The 19,974-nt window shown below is 44.7% G+C and overlaps 1 protein-coding gene and 1 long non-coding RNA gene across 2 annotated transcripts in view; both read left to right on the top strand.

Moving 5' to 3' along the window:
* The window catches only part of LOC306670247 (palmitoyltransferase ZDHHC19-like), a 151,263-nt gene that overhangs the window by 76,322 nt on the left and 54,967 nt on the right, over window positions 1-19,974 (top strand). The window contains exons 3-6 of the mRNA XM_079154920.1: window positions 3,978-4,099; window positions 4,618-4,757; window positions 5,406-5,578; window positions 6,008-6,113. Coding sequence (XP_079011046.1) covers window positions 3,978-4,099; window positions 4,618-4,757; window positions 5,406-5,578; window positions 6,008-6,113 — 541 coding nt within the window. The remainder of the gene's footprint in view (window positions 1-3,977; window positions 4,100-4,617; window positions 4,758-5,405; window positions 5,579-6,007; window positions 6,114-19,974) is intronic.
* Window positions 10,910-12,081, top strand: LOC306670913. The gene is made up of 3 exons (XR_013766533.1): window positions 10,910-10,962; window positions 11,309-11,489; window positions 12,032-12,081. It is a non-coding gene; the product is annotated as an uncharacterized lncRNA (long non-coding RNA).

Below are 19,974 nucleotides of genomic sequence, written 5' to 3'. Positions count from 1 at the left end.
TCCTTCAGGGGACAACACCCTCTGCACACCACTGGGACCCAAGTGAGTTGGTAAATCAGAGGCTCAAGTGGTGGACCCTGGGGCTGGTGGGGTGGGTGAGGCTGGATATTCTTTCCCAGTCCCTTACCCTAGCTCCCAGGTCGTGACCCTCAATGTTCCTTTCCTTTGGGGTTTTTTCCAGGGCACTCTGGGAACTTCTGGGAAATTCCTTCTTTTGCCTTTCTAGATTCTTGACCCAAGACATGGGGTAGAGGGGAACTGTAGCCTGGAAGTGGCTCTTGGATGAACGCCCTGGGCTCTGTGCTTTCTACGTTGAGGGTTGAAGGTGGTCAGGGAGACCAGGAAAGCTGGGTAGGGACCCATTGCATTTGGTCTGTCACTACCCAGGTACATGTTGGATGTTGTGTGGCTCCAGAGGGAGGAGGGAACAGAGTGGGAGCCAATGGAGGCCTGAGTTCTCCAAGGTACAACCCAGCACACCATCGCACAGACCTCCCTGCATCCAACTCTCAAACTATAGTTTTCAATACAGGTGGACAAGGTACCCCAGGGAGTGGTGAGGCTGTAGCCATCTAGCAGGTGAGCAGTAGTGGGTGTGCACTGAGAGAGGGGTGTCATTCGTTGGGTAAGCCCGTGATGCGAGGCTGGCCCTGAAGCTGATGCACTTGGAGCTTAAGGAGTGGGATTATGGACCTGAAGTCTGCAGGGTCCAGGTCACAGGGCTTCAGAGCAAAACCAGGTATTGCTGGAGAGACAAAGAGAAAAGACTGCATGGCTAACTAGCTGATTGGGCTTGGGCTAGTCCCTTGCTTTTCTGGGCCTCAGTTTCCTCAGCTATTAATGAGGACTGAGACTAGTCCACTAATTTAAAATGTTTTACAGGCGATTCTTTTTTAATGGAAAATTTTATTTTAAATCCTACGTGAAAGTATGGAATAGAGCATGAGCCGTGCAGTGGGTCATGTAACCCATGGTGCACCCCAAGAATCCTTTTAGTGACTTGTGATTCCACTCCTCTTTTATGTCTTGCCTCCAGGGACCCAGGGATTTGACTGTTTGCTTTGGGGTGGAATTAACAAAGAGTCCCCATGTACTGACTCTGTGTTTATCTTCCCATTAGCCCAGTGCTGCAGTGGAAGGCCCCCAGCAGAGGCTTGGCCTCCTATCCACCCCTCCCAGTAATGTGTGAACTTACATGCGATGCCAGGATGTGAGTCCCACTTGGAGCCCTCTCGGGCCCGAGCATCCCCACTCACCTTTTCAGAGTCCATGACCCCCATGACTCTCCTGTCCACATAAATGTGCTTTTTCTTGCTGCTTCCTGACTTCAGCCTGTCTTTTCTATGTTCAAAGAAGTGTGTTTCTTAGGGGTGTGTGGTAGGCTCTGAGGGGCTGGATAGATGCCACCTGTATGGGAAGAGCATTGCTCTCTGGACACCCAAGCTCAGGAACTGACACTCTCTGCCTCTTTGATCTTGGGCAAGACACTTAGCATTTCTCTCTTCTTCAAAATGTGGCAACTGTAAAAATTACAGCAACTGACCTGGCTGGCTCCCCAGCAAAGGCTGGAGATAAGAGGTGAGGAAACCCACCATCCAAAATAATACCAAGTGCACGTCAAACTATTGTACAAAATAGAAAGGGAATTTACTTATTATTAGTTCTAGTTGTGTGTGCATGTGTCTATTCATTAGGATCGTATATGTGAAAGAGAGAGAGAGAGAGAGAGATTATTTGTAGTACTGGGGATGGAATAAAATCCAGGGCCTTATGCATGGTAGGAAAGCACTCTACCACTAAGCTTTATCCCCAGTCCTTTTTATTTTGAGGCATGTCTCACTCAATTGACCAGGCTGGCTCCAACTTGTGATCCTCCTGTCTCAGCCTCCCATGTAGCCTCCCAAGATATTACAGTTCACTGCCATACCGGCTTAGAGATTTCTATATACAAGAGCTTACAAACTGCAAATAAATAGTGCTTCCTCTTTCTCAAGTGGACATTTAATGTTTTTTCTTTCCTAACCTTGGTGTCTGTAACTCTTAATAAATATATTAGATTGTTTATAAATGCCCTTCATGAGGTGTTGAGCAAGTTTCATTTTATCTTTGTTTTCTTTGAGTGTGTATTTCTTTTTGGTGATAGAAAGATCTTAGATTTGTCAAATGGCTTTTCCACATCAATGATTGTGTTTTTAATTTCATATTAATGTGGTTTACAACATAATTGCCATTATTCCAAATTTTAATGTTTAAAAATTATCACATGACTGACTAGTTCCAAGACACGAAGATACTGTGTTCAAGAAACCGTGGGGAAAATCACTTTATAAACTAACTACATCGTATGTGATAAGATGGGGCATTATAATATACAACCTTTCTACACATAGTAGTTAGCTGCAAGAAACCATTCTCAGCTTAGAAAAATGATATTATAGATTTCAATGTAAACTACTAGTAAACATCCAACTCTTTTGTGTGGCAATATCTTAGGTCTGTTTTCACACTCTTGCACCCGAGCTTGAGTTATGAAGTCTGGAGTGCCTTTCTGTAATCACAGGTGTGATTACCAATTTTGTCAATTCTTGCAATCATCTGATGAGATTGTCTGAAATATATCTTGCATTCACTGCAGGACCATGTGCCGAGCAAGGTGAGGTCCTGCCTGATATTGGAATCAGTGTTAGCCTTCTCTCCAGTTCCCAGTTTGTGATAATGTGGTTTTCTACCTCTTTCACAAACCTGGAGCTCTGTCACAAGAGGAAGGGAGAAGTGCATATAGCCTAAGCAATGAGCTATCTGCATCATGTAGAATGGGGCCTAAAAGAGTGATAAGAATCACCATCTTCTCCCAAAGCCAACTCCCCAGAGACTGTTGTCTTAGCTGCTTTCTCTTATTTGTTCTCACAAAAGAGCCAAGAGTGGTTGCTTTGTAAAGACATGATGTTTTACTAGTTCAGAGTTCATGATATGCAGCCCCTGGAACTGACATTTGATAAGGGTCATCACAACACTGGGACTGGCATCATGGTGGGAGAACATGCAAGGGGTAGAGATAGCCTGATAAGAATCCTAGGGAGGAGCCAATCTTCCTCTATTTAGAACAACCCACTCTCACAGGAACTTCTTGGGGCCCATGAAAAGTACTTCACTCCCTTCCCAGGGCATCATCCCCAGGGACCCTATTACCTCACGCTAGGGCCCACATCTTACAGGTTCTACCACCTCAACACTGCCACACTGAGGTTCACGCGTCCAGCGTAAGACCCTTTGGAGGACAAACCACATCCACATTATCACCCACTCCAACAGAGCCAACATGGACAGATCAGGATATCCAGTGTGCAACAGGTGTGTTTGTGGGGCGGGGGGAAGGTGCTCGCAGAAGGCACTGGAAGCAGCCAGAGCACCCATGCCACCACCTCTGTGATGTCACACTTGATACTTCTTTCCTTCCCTACCGTTGTCATGACACTCTGGATGGGAACCTAACACAGATTACACTTGGCTCTCATTTTCCAAGAGAATCGGCATACCCATGCCACACTCTCAGGAAATGGTGCCTGGTGGTCAACCTCGAGTTGACTGTTCTTGGTTTCGACCAAGTCTATTTGCCTCATGTGTCATCATGATGCTCGTGATCATGAGCAGCGCTTTCTTCGCCTACCCGTGAGTCTCCCATGGAAGCTCTCAGGTTTAGACAATGATAGTGAAGAGGCAGGGAAGTGGGGACAGAGGGTCAGGAGGGAAAGAAGAATATACAGTTAGCAGCTCAGAGGTCTAGAGTGCCTGAGGCATCTAGGGAACTGTGGGTGGCTGGGAATGCTGGTGACGTTAGCTGGAGTCTCCATGCTGTGTCTCTAGCCTGGATATTTACCCCTGCCCTTAAGTTCTGTGAGTCCGACCTCATGTGAGCCAGGCCTCGTGGAGAGCTCTGGGTTGGCCCAGACTAGAAGTGAGTCTGATTCTGGTTTCAGATGCCGATGGCTGGTGGGCAATGGGGAGTGGGCCTTTGCCCTGGTCACCGGCCCGCTCTTCCTTATGAGCCTCTGGAGCCTGTTTCGATTGAACATCTCGGACCCGGGCATCATACATCGAGGTAAGTCCTCAGAAACCTGGGAGAGGGAGTAGTACCCCAAGGGCTGATGCACGCAGGAGCGATTTCTAAAGTGTGAAGCCCACCTATGGGCTCAGGATCCCTGCCTCCATGTCATCATGACTTAGGCCCTGGCACTTCATTTCCCAAACAACTGAGGTATGAGAAAAGAGAATCCTGGAGGTTTCCCAGTTACTTTAGAAGGGAGGACTGGGTAGGCTGGCAAGAGAGGCCAGCGGGCTCTTCCAAAGCACAGTTCACTCTTGCTCCTTCCCATTTCACACACGACATCCAGCACTGATCACTCTTCCCAAGGGTGGAGCTCTACAGAGAGCTCTTCTGGCTGGAAAGCCCTTCTCTTTGACTGCCAGCCCATCTGAGTGGTCAGCTTGCTCATCATGGACCGGGATTCCCCAGGACACCTCCTCCCTACCCTTCTTGCCCAGTGATGCTATGGGGCTGCTCCAAGCAGCAGTGAGAGAAGGGCCTCCTGACACTAGCCCAACCTCTTCCCATTGCAGGCTCCTTAGAGCAGGACTCGGAAGCAGGACACACTGCCTGGATGCACAGCCACGCATACCAGATGCCCTGGTGTCACCAGTGCAATTTCCACCGCCCACCTCCCACCCTCCACTGTGCGACCTGTAATATCTGCGTGGAGGTGAGTTCTCCTCATCCCTGTCCACTCACCAACCCAGCCTTGGGCACCTGGCAAGGACTGGGAACCTCACAGCATAAGTGGGTGGGTATGAGACTGTCTTCTCAGACTGCTCAGGATGGATCTTTGCCATGCTTGGTCACTCATATGTGTTATCACCTTTGTGTCTGCACCTGTCCTGAGAGGCAGTCCTTCTTTGCACAGGTGGTGACATGTGAAGGGCATCACAACTGTGCTGAGCCTGGTGGAGTCAGGGGAGGAATATATGTCCCTGTCCCATCCCCTGCCTTCTGACACTAGATACACAGACCGTAGGCCAGGTGTTTCCCTGCTCTGGGGATCTTTGCTTGTATTCCTCTGGGTGTCCAAGTTGGAGGGATTCCTGGGTGCTGAGTGCTATTCTCTCATGTGCACCCTGCAAGGCCTTCCAAGTGCAGAGGGCTGGCTGGGTAAGGGAGTTCTTTATATCCTTATCCAGAATGGGAGAAAAGAGGTACAGAGTTATCAATGGAAATGCCAGGTTCTGCCTGGAGTTGGGAGCCCGTGTGTAGGGCCAAGAGCATGTGGCCCAGAATTTGGGGGGACCTGAGCATTTGGGGGCGATGGAGGCCAGGCCAGGTAGACCCTGGACACCTGCCTCCTCTCCCCTAGGAGTTTGACCATCACTCGAGGTGGGTAAACAACTGCATTGGGCATCGGAACTTCCGGCCGTTCCTGCTCCTCCTGGTGTCCCTGTGTCTCTACCTGGTTGCTCTGATAGTGACCTGCATCATCTTCGTGGTGCAAACCACTGACATGGCACTGTCCTTGGACAAAATCGTGGCGTATCCACACAGTCCCAAGGGCCCACAAAGGGAACTCCTCATGCTGTGGAGAGGGAGGGCCAGACAGCCAAGAGGCGGGTGGCGGAGAGCAGGCTGATGTGGGCGAGGCTAGAGGGAAAAGCCCCTTGGGAGGACCTTTCAAGGCCATGTTGAAGGTGGGTGTGGTCAGGGAGACAGGCGGGGTGGGATGGACGATGGAGTTAAGACTCTGGCAGGACCTGAGGGGTAATGCAGGTAGAAACGGGATAGGCAAGAGGACGGGCCGGTGGAGTGAGGTTCTGTCTGGGTGTACTGGACGAACTGTCCAGTCCAGGAAGGACGATTCGGTGGGCGGGGCTCCATGAGGGCGGAGCCACTGGGCAGAGTCAGGCCAAGGGGCGGGGCCAGTGAGGTTTTGTCCCAGGGCTTGGCTTCTTAACCCGTGCACAGCATCATCGTGGCTGTATTGGCCACTGGCGCCCTGCTGCCTGTCATCTTCGAGCTCCTGGTCCAGGCTGTAGCCGTGAGCACCGCCAGGCGCCTCTATGAGGTCCAGGTAAGCAGGCCTGAGTGCTGTGCCGGATACCCCACTGGGCTGAGAGGCACATAACTGGAAAATGGCAAGGAACCTGAAGGTGTTCTGTTGAGGGAATGATGAGGATAAGGCTCTCATTCAAGCTCCAGGTTGCACCGGCAATGAAGTTGATTCTGTGGGTCAAGAGTAAAAATGGCCCAGAAAGTTCAAGTGTGTGATTATTTTGGTTGAAGTTAAAAATCTGGGACCAGTGTAGGGTTTTGGTAAAAAGTCTTCTATTGAGGAGTAATATACACACAGTAAAATTCACCCTATTTGTTCTATGGTCAGGGATTTCGACAAATAGATACCATCCTGCACTGTCCACCGTGATTAAGGTTAGACCCGTTTCATTGCCCAGAATGTCCTCTCATCATCTTCGGTTGCCAGATTCTCTCTCAAGTCCTTCTGATTTTCCTTTTTCCAGAATCACCATATAAAGAGTCTTTTCCTTCTCAGTCTGGATATTGTACGGGTGGCCTACAGATTATGGACACATTTCCAGTGGATGGATTCTAATTTTGCAACTAGTTTTTCCATACTTTCTTTGTTTTATTTTGTTTGGTTTGGTCTGTATTGAATCCAGCAGTGCTTAACCAATGAGCTACATCCCCAGACCCATGGCCCTGTTTGTTTGTTTTTTAATTTTATTTTTTTTATTTTTATTTTTTTTGTTTTCCTTTTGGAGTCAGGGTTTCACTAAGGTCTTTAGGTCTGGCTAAGTTGCTAAAGCTGGCTTTGAACTTGCATTACTCCTCCTCAGCCTCACAAACTTCTCGGATTCACCATGTGGGCCATTGTGCCCAGCAAGTTTCTCACACTTACAAAGAAGCTGCTAAAACCATTCCTGTACAGTCATCTTAGTGTAAGTTTCCATTTATCTTGGGATAATTCATAGGAGTGCCATTGCTGAGTCATAAGGTAACTAACTATGTGTGGAACTTTATACGAAATTCCCAAATCTTTTTTCCAAAAACACTGCACAATTCCTAATTTCTACCAGCAATGTTTGAGAATTTGCTCCATAGCCTCACGAGCACTTGATGCTGTCATTTGTTGTCATTTTGCTTTGCACTTCATTGTGGCCTAATAAATGAGCAGTGGTATGTCATTGGTGCCCCAGTGCGTACTGTCCTAATGAGTGATGATGCTGAGCATATTTTCAAGTCATATTGGCCCTCGGTATATCTTGATAAAGTGTTTGCGCCAATCTTTGGCCAATCAAAACAAAGAAACAAAACCATGGTTTCCTTATCGAGATTCAAGAGTTCTCTATGCTGGAATCATATCTATATTTTGCAGATCTTTTCTTGCAGTCTGTGCCTCATTTCATTTTCTTCATAGCATCTTCCAAAGATCAGGGGTTCTTAGTGGTGGAGTTTTTCCAGGACCAGGATGGAATCAGGGTGCTCTACAGCTAAGATTCTCCTCTGGCATTTTTTGTTGTTGTCCATTCCACGTGGAAAATTATATCACTGTGAAGCATAGTTTCATTACTTTTGTTCCCATTTGTGTGTCTTCATTTCTTTTTGTTTTCAGCATGGACTAGGAATGATAGGAGTGGGCATCTTTGCCATTGGATTCCTCTAGTATGATAATTACTTGAGTAAAGGTTCCTACAGGAAGGCTGGTGGGCAGCATCAATGGGGGAGGTGGGAGCTGCAGATCCAAAGACAGCTGAAAATGCAGAGGAGACTCTTGGCTCATCACCTCCCAGCCTTTTTGTCACCACCCCACCACAGCCATAATTGGCTCCCCTCCCATCTGTGGCTCCTCTGATGAGCCCTTACTCAGGCAGCCTGTGGTCTGCCTGTCGTCTTCTCTCTCCAGCTTCAGGCCATCATTTAGTTTTCCTGGCAGCCTTTTCCCTTCCTCCATCCTGTGGTTCTTCCAGACCCAGGTCAGGTCATAGGCCTCCTCTGCTCAGATAAGGTCCTCCAAGTGCAGGATCCCAGTCTCTAGGGAAATGTGGTCTGCACTCTGGATTCACCAGACAGGGCTCTCCCCCATTGCTGGCAGCACCTGTGCAGGCATCATTACATGCAGCCACTTCCATGCAGCTCCTCCTGGAGCCAATTGCTTGGTGATTGGTAGCAAGGACTCTGGAGCCAGATCGCAGAATTCCATGTCTCACCTCTACAACATACCATCAGGGAGATTATGAACATGTTAACTAGCCATTTGTTCACTCAGTTTTGTTTTCTATTACCAGGGAAGCGTGGTTTAATATTCCAAAGAAACAGAACAGTGGCTGGTACCAGAAAGTGCCCTATGAGTTGTTGTTACAATGACTACCATTTCTTCCCGTGATCATTTACACATGTTTGTGCCTCATCTTAAAAGCCAAGCAAGCTCCACCGTTAATATCCCACCCCTGGAATCCACCTGGTGTATCCTCCGTGCCTTATTCCCTGAAAGACTTGACCTCTCTCACTAACTTCACCCTTCACTTCCTTGTCCATGTCAGCTCAGCCCCTGCCCTTGCAGTGAGGCTGATTCTACCATCAATGGCCAAAGCAGCAGAAATTCTTCATGCTGGTCTTTGTGGGTTAGAAAAAGCCTCTGAAATGAGAAGTAGCCAAGCGAGAACCCTATTATGTGTCTAATTGCTTACACTCTGGGCTTCTCCTCTGCATGTAGCTGGGTGCTGTGGGCTGTGGTTGCCTATGCTTTGCCCATGATACCCTCTCTGAGCTACCCTGGCCACTCCTCATAGTGCTCAAGGCCTCATGTTCCTGCTGGACTCTCCAACCTGAAGTAGGCTGGCCATGCTCATTGCAGTAGTTATCAACCCCCAGTGCAGTGACTGGACTTCATTTGTTGGCTAATGTGTATTAGACCTGGGACACTGTAGCACTGATATTCATCCCCAGTTCCTTCTGTTTCCACTATGAAACAGAGCATCACTCAGTTGCTAAGGTTGGTCCCAAACTTGTAATTCACCTACCTCATTAGCCACAGTGCTAGAATTACAGGTCTATGCCACCGTGCCTGGCTTTGCTGAGGCATCTTTGATGCCCTGAGATGAATCTGGCTGGGTGTGTATCTGAGAGGCAGAGCATGTGCTTAGCATGTGCAAGGCCCTGGTTCTTCAATCCCCAGCACACAAAGAATAGGAATCTGAAAACTGTGTGAACTAACAAACAAAAGAATCAACCTTTGGGGAGAGAAGAAAAGAAAGAAAGGAGCAGAGATAGTCCTGATTCCCTGATTTCCCCAGGATAAGTAGAAGAAGGAGAGGCAGCAGGAAGTTGGGAAGAAGATGGGGCAAGAAGAAGATGCGCCTTGATTTTGGTCCTGTGGAGTGGGGGGAAGTTTGAGACACAGGATTGGAACAAGAGCCCCAGGAGGTGAGCCAGTGATTATAACTGGTCTGGGTGCTTCAGAGCTGTTGGATTCTATTCCTGTCTGATAGGATTCCATGTGGGGAGAGGAAGGGATTCAGGTTTACTGCACTTTTCACAAAATGTAGTAATTATCATTCCTTTAAGGATTTTTCTGTACCACATATACAACTAACATTTTCTCTACTTTATACATTCCTAATCAAATATTATTACTCTAAATTTAAAATTTTTGTAAATGTTTTTAGACTCTGTAATTAAATATTCTCTTTCTTTTTCTAGTCTTAGTGTTTCAACCTAGGACTCCTTTATTATGGAAGCTACATCCCCAATGCTTGTTAAATTTTGTTTTGAAGGAGGGTCTCACTAAGTTTCTGAGGGCCTTTCTAAGTTTGTGAGGCTGGCCTTGAGTTTGTGATGCTTCTACCTCAGCTTCCCCAGTCACTGGGCTTACAGGTGTGATCCACTGCAGCATACTAGTTTCTTATGTGCTGTGAATCCTGTAAATCAGTCGGAACCTCATAGAGAACAATGATTCATGTTTCTTTCGGACCTGGTGGGATATTCTGGAGCTATCCTGATGTGTGGAATCCTTGTTCCTTCTAGTGCAGAATAGGGTTGAAAATGAGCATCTTCATGTGTGAGCCATGGGAGAGTTGGGGGTGGGGAGTGGTGCTGTTGGATTCCTTCGCATTGTGACTGAACACCTATAATTTAAATCCTTGAAGTTGGGGGGAGATTCATCGCAGTATGGGAGGAGGACAGGGCCAGGCTGATGGATGGAGTCGGGGGGAGAGGAAGAAGGAAGAGGGGAAGCCAGTCAGTGAGGAGCTGACCTTTGAGCTTCACCTTTACTCCTTTGTGTACTGAAGGCCTTCAGCCCAGACTCTGCTGGGCCATGTGATTTCTTACTAGGAAAATATACCTGGGCATCTCTGCTGCCACTGCCTTCCCAGATTGTGAAATTCACTGAAGGCACATGTTTAGGAACAGTGAGGGGTGGGAGAGGAAGTGGGAGCAGGGGTGACACTGACTGTGGAGCAGTTGAGCAGCAGAGGGAAAATCTTAAAAGGGATCTGGAAAGACCTGGTGGGAGGACAAGTGGGCCCCATGGAGACAGAGCAGGATTGCTGCCAGGAGAGGAGCAGGTGAGGAGGGAGCCCTGAGAAGGCAGGAGGTGGTGCAGGGTCAGCACTGTCAGGGAGAGCTGCTCACAAGTGGGAGGAGGGAGGGCTCTTCCCAGGGCTCTGGGAGGCAGGATCCCTGGGTCACTCTGGGCTTCCCTGCCTTGGATTCTCGCTCCAGGCCTGAGTTTAGCCCTGGCTCAGCTGACCACCTTAGGGAGGGTCACTGGGAGATGGCTGTGCCGAGTCCTGCCATTTCTGAACTCCTCTTCCCATCCCCTTCTCCCTTCAGGACAACAACCCATGCGACCAGGGTTGTATCAGAAACTGGCATGTCACCCTCTGCGCACCACTGGGGCCCAAGTAAGTTGGTAAACCAGAGGCTCAAGTGGTTGGACACTGGGGATGATGGGGTGAGTGAGGCTGGGTCTTCTTCCCTGGTCCCTTACCCCAGCTCCCTGGCCCTGATCCTCACTGTTCCCTTTTTAGGGTGTTTCCACCAGGGCAAAATGGAAGTCTCTGGAAATTTCCTCTTTATTGTTTTGTAGGTCCTAGCCCCAAGAAATGGGGTTGAGTGGAAACCCAGCCTGGATGGGAACCCTGGATGAGAGCCCTGGGCTCTGTGCTGTCCAAGCTGAGGGGTGAGGGTGGTCATGGAGAGTAGGACACGAGGATGCTGACCCCTTGCTTTTGTCCTATCATTGCCCAGGTACATGTCAGAAGTTGTGTTGCTCCAGCAAGACTCAGGATCCAAGTGGGAGCCGATGGTGGCCCTGCAGTCACCAACATTCTCCCCAGAACACCATCGCCCAGACCTCCCTGGGCCCAACTCTCAACCTGTGTCTTTTGACACATCTTATGAAGGAGCACCAGGGAGTGCAGTCATCTAGGTGAGGAGCAGTGGGTGTGCAGTGGACAGGGGTGTCTGTGGGCTGCACGTGTGTTGTTGGAGCCCTTGAGGTGGGGCTGGCCCTGCAGCTGAAGCACCTGGAGCTGAGGAGTGGGATTATGGATGTGAGGGTGCAGGTCCAGTCACAGGGCTTCAGAGCACACCCAGGTGTCCCTGAATAGACAGAGAGAAAAGACTGCTTGGCTAACTAACTGGGTGACCCTGGACTAGGTCCTTACCTTTCTGGGCCTCAGGTTCCTCCGATAGTTTTGGGAACTGAGACTAGTCCAGGAGTTTATAATGTTTTAAAGGAGATTCTTTGTTATTGGAAATTTTTACTTGGAGTCCCATGTGAAACACACGCAGTCGGGTATTAGTAGTAAAGTGGGATGGTAGCACATGGGCCCCCAAGTGCTCTTTTAGTCACTTGTGGTGCCAGCCCTCTTTCTGTCCTGTCTCAGGGGCTCAGGGCCGTGACTGTGAGCTGTGGGGTGGAGTTTAGTGAGAGCCCCATGTACTGACTCTTGTTTCTCTTCCCATCAGCCCAGTGCTGCAGTGGAAGGCCCACAGTGAGACCTGGTCTCCAGTTCTCCCCCTCCCAGTTGATGCCTGGTTATGGACATGCTGCCAGGATGTGAGCCTGACATGAGGCCTCTGAGGCCTGAGCCCCAACTCCCCTGTTGGGAGCACCCTGACCCCATGACTCTCCAACCCCCATAAATTTGTATTTGCTGATTCTATGGCTGCTCTGCCTGTCTGTTCTAGATTCAGAGAAATGTGTTTCCTGGGGAGGCTTTGAGGGGCTGGGACAAGTACCTCCTGGAAGGGAAGAGAGATGCTCTGTGGACACCCAAGCTCATGAGTCCACACTCTCTGGCTTTTTGCCCTTGGGCAAGACACTTAGCATTTCTTTCATCCTTAAAATGGCGTCAGTAATAATCACAGCATCTGACCTTGTGGCCTTCCTGGCAAGGGCTGGAGATGAGAGGAGAGAAAACCCACCAACCAGGATAGTATATAGCTTACCTCAAACTATTTCACAAAATAGAAAGGAACTCACATATTACTAATTCTAGTTGTGTGTGTGGACATAAGTATAGTACTTATGGGTGTGTGTATGTGTGTGTGTGTGTGTGTGTGTGTGTGTGTGTGTGTGTGTGTGTGAGAGAGAGAGAGAGAGAGAGAGAGAGAGAGGGTGAGAGAGAGAAAGAGGAGAGAGGGAGAGAGTTTGTGTGTGGTACATGGGATCAAAATCAAATCCAGGGCCTTATGCTTGGTAGGCAAGCACTCTACCACTGAACTACAACCCCAGCCCTATTTATTTTGAGGCATAGAATCACTAAATTGACAAGGCTGGCCTCCAACTTCTGATCCTCCTCTGTCTCAAGAGTCCCATGTAGCTTCCCAAGGTGTTATAGAAGGAGTTCAATTTTTCACTGGCTTAGGGAGTTCTATATGGAAGATCTCAGCATCTACAAACAGATAGTTTTTCCTGTTTGTTTTTTTTTGTTTTTTTTTTTTTTCTCCAGTGGATATTTAAACAATTTTTTCTTGCCTAATATCACTGCCTTTAACTTTTAATAAACTTGTTAGATATTTCATAAATGCCATACATCAGATTGTGGAAGTTTCCTTGTGTCTTTTTTTGTGTGTGTATGTGTTCCCTTTTCAGTCATGGAAAGGATTAGATTTTGTCAAAAATTTTTTCTGAGTTAAATGATTGTGTTGATTTTTTTTTACTTCACTATTAATGTGGTTTACAACATAATTATCATTATTCCAAATTTTAGTGTTTAATAACTGACTGGGTCCAAGAGAAGAAGACACTATGTTCAAGAAATTGTGGGGAAAATCACTTTATAATCTAACTACATATTGTGTGATAAGAATGTGTACTATAATATAAAACCTTTCTACACATAGTAGTTAGCTGCAAGAAACCATTCTCAGCTTAGGAAAATGGTGTTTAAGCTTTCAGTGTAAAGTACTAGCAAACTCCAACTCTTTTGTGGGGCAATATCTTATGTCTGTTTTCATTCTCTTCCAGCCCAGTGTCAGTTATGAGGTCTGGAGTGCCTTCCTGCAATCACAGGTGTGATTACCAATTTTGCCAATTCTTGCAATCATCTGATGAGATGTGGTCTGAAATATATCTTGCATTCATTGCAGGACCATGTGCCCAGCGAGGTGAGATCCTGCCTGATATTGGAATCAGCGCTGGCCATCTCTCCAGTTCCCAGTTTGTGATAATGTCTCAGACTATCACCTGTACAACGTTTTTTCATGGTGTGCACAGGGGATTTAACCCAGGGATGCTTTACCACTGAGTTTCATCCCCAGTCCTCTCTATTTTGTCCTTTCTATTTTGTCAAATTCTGTTTAAGTTGCTGAGGACCTGACTATATTGCGGATGCTTGCTTGAAACTTTGGTCCTCCTGTCTCAGCCTCAAGAGTTGCTGGAATCACAGGAGTGCACCACCATGCCCAGCTACACTCCATTTTTACCTGTTGAATCATTCTTGCATTCCTGGGATAACCAGGAATAACTGGGAGACCCAGTTGCAACTGGGTCTCCACTCATTTTTTTCTTTTGTTTGTTTTTTTTTTTTTTTGGTGGGGAGGTAGGGTTTTACCAGTTTACTGCTTCTGGCTTTGAACTTGTGATTTCCCTGCCTCAGCCTCCCAAACAGCTGGGATTACTGGTGTGCACCACTGACCCCATCACAAACAGCAATCTTTGAGAGAAAGGAAACATGTTTCCTTTTGGATAAGTACTCAAATTACTGCTATCCTTTCTAGGCTGTGGTACAGGTTAGGGACATAGCCAAACAGAGCCTAGCAACTTCCTTGAGTTAAGGAGGAGGAGACGAGAGTCAGGCAAGACCCGGTTTGTTAGCGATTGCAGGACAGTGAGAGAAGACACTTGCTCAGGAATAGAACTCCAGTGGTCTTCAGGGTCCTCTAGTGGTCTGCAGGGCACTTTCAGTCCTCACTAGAACACTGATTGAAGCTTATGGTGAAGAAACTTCCCAGGACTGGAAGAAACACAAAATATTCCAAGAAACACTGCTCAATGCTCACTCAGATTAGGAGCAGTGTGTACTTCTTAGTCAAATTGGAAAAGTACATAATTCTCCACATTGGCCTGAATATGGAGAGGAAGAAATGTTCCAGTAATGGCAATTAACAAGCAGTAGAATAAAGATTTCTCTGATTCATTCCAACAAACTACGTAGGTGAGACCAAAATTAAAGAATTCTGAACTTAAGAACTTTGTACAAAAATCTCAAGAAAATAAAACCACAATGCCTGAAAGTCAATAAAAGATTGCCAGGTATCTTCAAAAGTAGGCAGGCAGATAGTTTTCTTTGACTTAAGTTTTATTTAATGGGTTGGGTAAAGCGGGAAATCAAATATAAACCACATTTTCTCTATCAATTGACCCTAGAGAATGCTGTAATGGTCAGAGAAAAGGTTAAAATATGTTTGAATATTTTACCATTTTAAATCACTCTCTTCCTCTTTGAAAAACCTAGATTATTAGTATGGCCATAGAGGTGTAACATGATGTATTAATGTATTCTTTTACTGGAAAAACAAATTTAAAAGTTGAATGTCTTGCATTAGTTTCACCCACTCACAAGGTTGAATAAAAATCTTGTATATTTTTGTCTATCTACATTTACACTTTTAATTTTACTTAATAACTCATTCAGCATCAGAGAAAAATAGTGTAGTAAAGTTAATGAAAGTCCCATGGTTCACTTCACAGAAAAGAAGAAATACTAAAAAATTATGAAAACCTGTTCAAAATCTCTAGTAAATTGAGAAATGCAAATTAAGACTACACTAATATTCCTTCTCACTCCAGTCAGAATAGCAATTATCAAAATACAAGTAACAATATTGGTGAGGATGTGGGTGAAAACACAAAGTCATACATTGCTTGTGGGACTGTGAATTGGTGCAACCAGTACGGAAAGCAGTATGGAGATTCCTTAGAAAACTTGGAATGGAACCTGAGTTTGACAAAGCTATCCCACTCCTTGGTCTATACACAATGGACTCAAAAGGAGCATACTATAGTGATGCAGCCATATCAATGTTTATAGCACCTCAATTCACAAAATCCAAGGTATGGAACCAATATAGTTGCCCTTCAACAGATGAATGGGTTAAGAAATGTGGTACATGTATACAATGGTGTATTACTAAGGCATAAATGAGAATGAAATCATGGCATTTGCCAGTAAAGAATGAAACTGGAGAATATTATGCTAAGTGAAATAAGCCAGTACCCCAAAATCAAAGTTTGAATATTCTCCCTGATAGTTGGATGATAACCCATAAGAAGATTAGAAAAAGGAAGTATAGAATTTCATTGGGTTAAACAAAGGGGAATGATAGGAAGGGAGGAGGGACTGGGATAGGACAGACAGTAGAGTAAATCAGACCTAGCTTCCTTATCTCATATATGAATACACGACCAGTGTCACTCCACACCATGTTCAATCACAGGACTGGGATCATGTAATGGGTTCCACCCCATGTATGTATAATATGTCAAACTACACCCTACTGTCATGGATGTCTAAAATCAACAAATGAAACAAAAATTGAAATAAACCTAATCCATGCAATTGAAATTTTTCGAGGCATTAATTTATTTTTTTAGTAGTATATAGCCAGGTTTCCAAGAACCAACTATATTTTATTGAAATTTGTAACGGTTCTTCATCAAAAGAACTAAAACTCCTGCCAATTTATTGTAAACTATATTATAGCAATGAAAAAAAACCTTTATTTATTTAATCAGTATTATATTATTTGGATTTTTCTTAGGTGCTATTTTGAATGAATCATATTTTAGAGTTTACAACATTGTTTCAACTGTCCCCAATTTAAATATATGTGATTTAAAATGAGAAATACAAAAAAAAATTTTTAAACAAAGCAATTCTCATAAAGGTAAATGATGATATATTCCACAATTCAGTGCAGCACATGGATTTCCTAAAAGATTTATTTTATGGATAATAATAAAATTGTAAAACTATTCAGAGGGAGAGCTCAAAGAAACAACTGTGTGTCACACTATTTCATTTCATCATGGCGCACATAAAAGTTTCCAATCGTTGTCAACATTTAACATTTACTGATGTTTCATGGAGAACCTCTTATCAGAGATGAAAATAGACTATCATTTAAAATTGAATTATTGAAAGTTTTTAGTAAAGCCATTAGTTACCATTTGAAAAAGTGATGCAAGTTATTGAACAAAGCATAATACTCTGAAACTTGAAACATAGGAATTTCCAATTTCACAAAAAAATTAGTGTAGGAGAATAAAAAAGAGTTTCCGGGGTTCTGCCCTAGCAGAGGTCGCAGGTCCTAGGTAGAAGGGAGGGATCAGCGGGGTAGAGAAGCAGCGTACAGAGACACCAATTGTTCTGAGGCTGAATCTGTCTTTTTATTTTTCTGCCAGACTTTTTATAGATATTTTTCTTTAGTAATGATTATATCATCTTATGGTTAGTTTAAAATAAGAAAAACCTTCAAAAGTACAATCTATGCTTCTTCTCAAAATACACATTCTCTCTGTATGACAGCCCAGACCAAAACAAACTTATTTCCCAGCCAGATTAAAACAACCTTGTCTCCCAGCTAAACTGAGGGCACCATGATCTGCCAGCCTTCAACCTCCAGAACAAACATGTCACTAGATTTTCTGAGATACCACCCCCACCATGAACTCCAGTGTTTAACATTGAAAAGCTTTCACTATTATTAACAAAGGGCAAATAAATCAACTTATAGTTAATATTTAGTCTATTCTATTTCATTTAATGGTGTACTACAATTTTATTTTGATTCTCAAAGAATTAGACTAAACATAGGAAAAACACAAATTATATTTATGACTAACCCAAATATTTTTATTATGTAAATTATCTTTAGAATCAACTATTAAAACTAGGAAAGCTACAAAGGCTAAACACCGCATCCAAGCTCAGAGGAATGCCTCTTTATCCATCTATATTTAGAAATTACTATACTAAAGCAATCACAGGCTCCTTTAACTCAAGCATAGTTACAGTTGTTTATTTTTATATATTTTATCTATGTATTAATACTAAATTTTTATTGTGTACTATTTTGTGTCCCAATACAGTAAAACCTTCCCAATGTTTTTCCAATAAGTTTCTAATGATATATTGATGATTAGTATTAAAAAGCAACTACACATGGATACATGCCATGCCATTGACCTCCAAGAGAGAAGATGACCAACAGAACCGTGTCAAGTGCTGAGTCCTCTACTCAAACAGAACCGTGTCAAATGTCGGAGTGGCAAGAAATAGATGCAGCAAAGAGCTTAATAGAATTTTAGATTTCTGAAATATAAAATGCAAAGTAATTAACATTTAATAAGCAACAATTTATACTTAGAATACCTGTATGAACCACATTTAAAGACACTTAATCCTGATATGAAATTATTATATCTTCTATATCTTCTTATTGTTTTTGTCAAGCTATGATGCCAATGAAAGCAGAATAAGAAAGATTCAACATCTGTCAAGAAATTGCATTCCACCTTCAAAAACATATTAAAAAGTTGTCATTTGAAAAAAAATCACTTTGAGTGTCACTCCGTCAACAGAATTGACACTACCTGCAGGAGACTTATGAGACTCTGGCTTCAGACATGCAGTGGAAAGTTCAAAGAACCTTACCATTCTCCAACCACAAGCTTGGGGTTATTCTTGGAGATCACTTGACGGTTATTCTTGGAGATCACTTGACAGCTGCAGATCTGGTTCCAATTTTTAATAGATTTTTTAAAGACCTCGTGAGTCAGGATAGGTGTCCTTAAGCACTTGCATGATTTTCTGAAGCTTCTACCTATGGACAAGAGGAGACAGTATCTGTAACAGCTGCCGAGGTTCCTGGTGACCGACAACAGTAGAAACTGGGACTTCTGAGCAGAGCTGGCTGAACAGCTGGTTTTGCTTCTGGAAGTGTACAGTTGCAGATTATTTAAGACTATTTATGTCCCATTGCTCTGAATCTGTGTGCAGGCAAAGTGTCCTTCGTTCCTTGTTGGATCTCCAACAAACTGGACAGCAATATGATTAAGAAGCTGCACATGGCAACACCCAACCCTCAGAGCAGACCTCATCAATGAGCTGGTGGAGAATTTTGGCAGTTGATCTGGTCGGCAAGCCTTTGTCTTCCTCTGCCAGACTGTCATCGAGGAGGACTGACTCCCCATAACCAGTTTGCTGTGCCTCTGATGTCACACTTGATGACCTTGGCAAATGACAGGCTTCCAAATGTCAGAGTGCTGCTTGTGAAAACATGAAGACAAACTGCTGGAAAAAGAGTATTCCTTGGCCTCTGCCAGTGGCTATCAGGAAGCAGTGGAGCAGACCATCATGACCCTGCAGATGGACCAGGACAGGGATGTCAAGTTCTTTGCCAGCACCCACACTCCCAATAATAAAACCTCCCAAGATGCCAGGAGCACAGCCATCTCGACCTGCTGTGGAGATGCCCATGTCCTCCAGCCTCCCTGAGGTCGTGCCCTGGGCGAAGCAGACCGGAAGGAGGACAGACCCCCACTTCGGAGATTCCATCACAGGTACGAGTCACCCACACCTCAGGGCAGGCTGAGTCAAGAGCAAGACAGACACTACTATCTTAACTTTAAGGGAAATAACTTCTCAAAGGATTATAATTGTCACCGAAACCTCACCTCCTTCCATCTTCCTGACTGAGGAAACTTGAATGAGCAGAGCGTTTACCTGTGGCAGGGACGGGGTCCCACAGAGCCTAGCTACTTTCTCACTGGTCACTGAGATCCTTAGAGCCAGAGGCGATGAGCACCCAGGCGGTGCTGGTGCTGAAGACCGTCATGAAAACCCTCAGTACTAGCTGGAGTCGGTGGAGTGGCAGCCGCCACCCAACCCAGGCAGAGTCCGGCTGAGAGCAGGAGAAGAGGAGGCTTGTTGGGAGTTCTCCCGAGAACTTGTTGGATTGTTTTCCAGATGTCTACAAATAAATGCAATCTGTAATCTATAAAAATAAGAAATTAAGAAAACTGGTAGTTTTCTAACCATACCAGCTACAATTTCAAATTGTGTTCCTTATTTTATGTTCCTCTGTCTTCCTTAATAGTTAACTAAGGATTTTTTAAAATGAACATGAGACTCTATATTACACTGTCTTATAGTCCATATTATACTATCTTAGCATATTTATTAATGACCAAATAATGTCTGTATTTCTATGTAGAGCTGTAAACCTTTATCAAATTATTCAAACTTTTAGACAAATGGTGTTGGTATTTTGTACTATAATTAAATATTTCTGCCTTTCAAATTTTAGCACAGTAGTTAATCATATTTTCTTTCATATGCTGAAATTGTGTGTTATATACATTAAACGTGGTGTAAATATTCATTCAACAGATAAATGATAAG

This window comes from Sciurus vulgaris, assembly GCF_902686455.1.
Source record: "Sciurus vulgaris genome assembly, chromosome: 10".
Classification (NCBI taxonomy): domain Eukaryota; kingdom Metazoa; phylum Chordata; class Mammalia; order Rodentia; family Sciuridae; genus Sciurus; species Sciurus vulgaris.
The sequence above is the reverse complement of the archived record's forward strand: the minus strand, read 5'-3'. Positions and strand labels throughout refer to the sequence as shown.